Raw genomic sequence first — 2,474 nt, 5'->3', positions numbered from 1 at the left:
AGGCCTACAGCAACTCTGAAGCAGTTGCAGGAATTTATTTCAAAGAGTAGTCACTATGTGCATGTGACAACAATATCACAAATTCTCCACAAATGTGGCTTGTATGGAAGGGTTGCAAGAAAAAAGCCACTCCTCAAAAAAGGCCACATGCAGTCACGAATGAGCTTTGCCAAAATGCACCTTGAAGATTCAGAGGCAGATGAGACTAAAACAGAGTTATTTGGCCTCAACACCAAACGATATGCCTGGCGGAAATCCAATACAGCTCACCATCCAAATAACAGCATTCCTACAGTAAAGCATGGAGGTGCTGATATCCTGTTATGGGGTGTTTCTCTGCAGCAGGGACTGGAGCACTTGTCAGGATAGAATGAAAAATGGATGGGGCCAAATCGCAGTCTGGGGCGCCTAGTTTGGACCGAAAAAGGGGCAGGGGCTGGAGACTTCTGACGAGGTGAATGTATCTTTGCAGTTAAGACAGAATGTTGTGCAAACATTGTGGCTAAAAAAAGGCAGTATTTATTAGTTTTCGGACATGGCCATGATCAGGTGTGGTTACCATGGTGCTCTCTGTATGAATGTCTTTCTTTGTGTGTATTACTCCATTGAGCATGCAGTACGCATAGATTTTGTACATGTACGTCGAAGTGTAATGCTGCAGGCCGGGAGGCAGTGCAGAACCGCAGCCCCCAATTCACTCAGCACGTAATGCTCATAAAACTAATAAAAATGCTAATGAAAGGGACAGTTTTCTTCACTGTTTCAGTGTACGGATTCGATTTGTGAATGCATTATGTATCTGCGTTTCACGTGACATTCAAATGCTGGTGTCCTGGAACAAGTAGGATTTTGTTAGTGTGTGTGTGTGTGTAATCTCTGTGGTGACAGGGGACTGCTTGTTCTGTGACTGTTTACAGTACTTTGTAATCATCGCAATTTATGATTACAGAACAGAATTGATGTTATTCACTCTGGCTAGACATGCCTTAAACAACCCTTTTATTCATAAGCTGTCAAAATGTGTCCAGCAAACACTTGCTGACTTCAAATTAACAGAATTTGTTTGTGTGTGTGTGTGTGTGTGTGTGTGTGTGTGTGTATATATACACACACACTAAGCCCTTACTTTGAGTTGACAACTGCAATGTTACAAAAAAATCAGGTGCTTTAAGCCCCACACGTTCACATGAAGATCCCTGTTCTGTCCTTGGTTTTATCCTCTCTGTGAATAACTTTGGCACTACATACTATCAGTAAACAGTTGCAGCACTTTTGCGCACAAACAGTTTTATTCACCGCTTTTGGCTTAACCAGGCACCGCCGTGTGTATTTAAATTAAATCATTGTCATTCTTTTCAGCACAAACACGCCTCTTTTCTATGTAAACTAAGCTTATTATAGATTACACTTTATTCACAAGACTCAGCGATATTTGCCTGTGCAATTAATGTTGTGCTAGTACTGCCTGTGGAAAGCAGACTCTAAGCTATTTTATTCAGAAGAGACATTTGTGTGTTTTCTAGCAATAATTCCTTGAATGATGGAGAAGAACAGGCAGCGAATGACATATTTCACTTAATTTTATCCTGTGTCAATGTCACTCCACTAATGTGCTAAAGTGTGCTGGCTAGCTGCCAAATATGCTAGATAGCGCTAAACATGTATTAACACATTATTTTGATGTATATGTATGTGTTGTTGCTCCATCATCTGTGTTTCCAGGGTACTACTGCTGCTTCAGTCAGATCTTTCTACTCATCACACCACATCTTCTTTTTTTTCCCCCCACTTTCTCTCTCTTGGTCCTATCCTTTTCCCAGAACCCAGACATTGTGCTGGTCCACTACCTGAATGTGCCAGCTATCGAGGATTGTGGGAAGCCATGTGGGCCCATCCTGTGCTCCATCAATACAGACAAGAAAGAATGGGCCAAATGGACGAAGGAGGAACTCATTGGCCAGCTGAAACCCATGTGTGAGTGTCCGATCACATTCCAACTGAATGCAAAATCTGTGACAAACACAAAAACAGTGTTTAAAAAAATATGCTACCATTCAAAGGTTTGGGTTTGGTATGATTTTTCAATGTTTTTGTCATTTTATCAAAAAAATTCATTAAAAACAGTAATATGTAAAACTCTTTTCTCATTTGATGTTTTTGCTTAATATGTTTTTGTTAAAAGCAACTGTGCTCCTTAATATTTTTTGTGAAAACCATGATACATTTTTCCGGGATTCTTTGCTGAATAGAAAAATTAAATCAACAGCATTTATTTGAATTTGATTTTTTTTTAATAATGTAAAAGTCTTTACTGTCATTTTTGATTAATTTAATGCATCCTTGGTGAAAAGTATTTATGTAAAAAAAATTTACTCACCCTTTGAATGTGTGTGTGTGTGTGTGTGTGTGTGTATATTACTAAAATATATAAGGTTATATATATATATATATATATATATATATATATAATATAT

At 38.5% G+C, this 2,474-nt stretch overlaps 1 protein-coding gene across 1 annotated transcript in view; it reads left to right on the top strand.

Moving 5' to 3' along the window:
- LOC107718815 (calmodulin-binding transcription activator 1-like) overlaps nt 1-2,474 on the top strand; it is a 220,160-nt gene that overhangs the window by 168,062 nt on the left and 49,624 nt on the right. Inside the window, exon 4 of the mRNA XM_016526044.1 lies at nt 1,821-1,974. Coding sequence (XP_016381530.1) covers nt 1,821-1,974 — 154 coding nt within the window. The remainder of the gene's footprint in view (nt 1-1,820; nt 1,975-2,474) is intronic.

The sequence above is a fragment of the Sinocyclocheilus rhinocerous genome, unplaced genomic scaffold (assembly GCF_001515625.1).
Source record: "Sinocyclocheilus rhinocerous isolate Xijiao unplaced genomic scaffold, SAMN03320098_v1.1 scaffold2017, whole genome shotgun sequence".
In the NCBI taxonomy this organism is placed as follows: Eukaryota; Metazoa; Chordata; class Actinopteri; order Cypriniformes; family Cyprinidae; genus Sinocyclocheilus; species Sinocyclocheilus rhinocerous.
The sequence above is the reverse complement of the archived record's forward strand: the minus strand, read 5'-3'. Positions and strand labels throughout refer to the sequence as shown.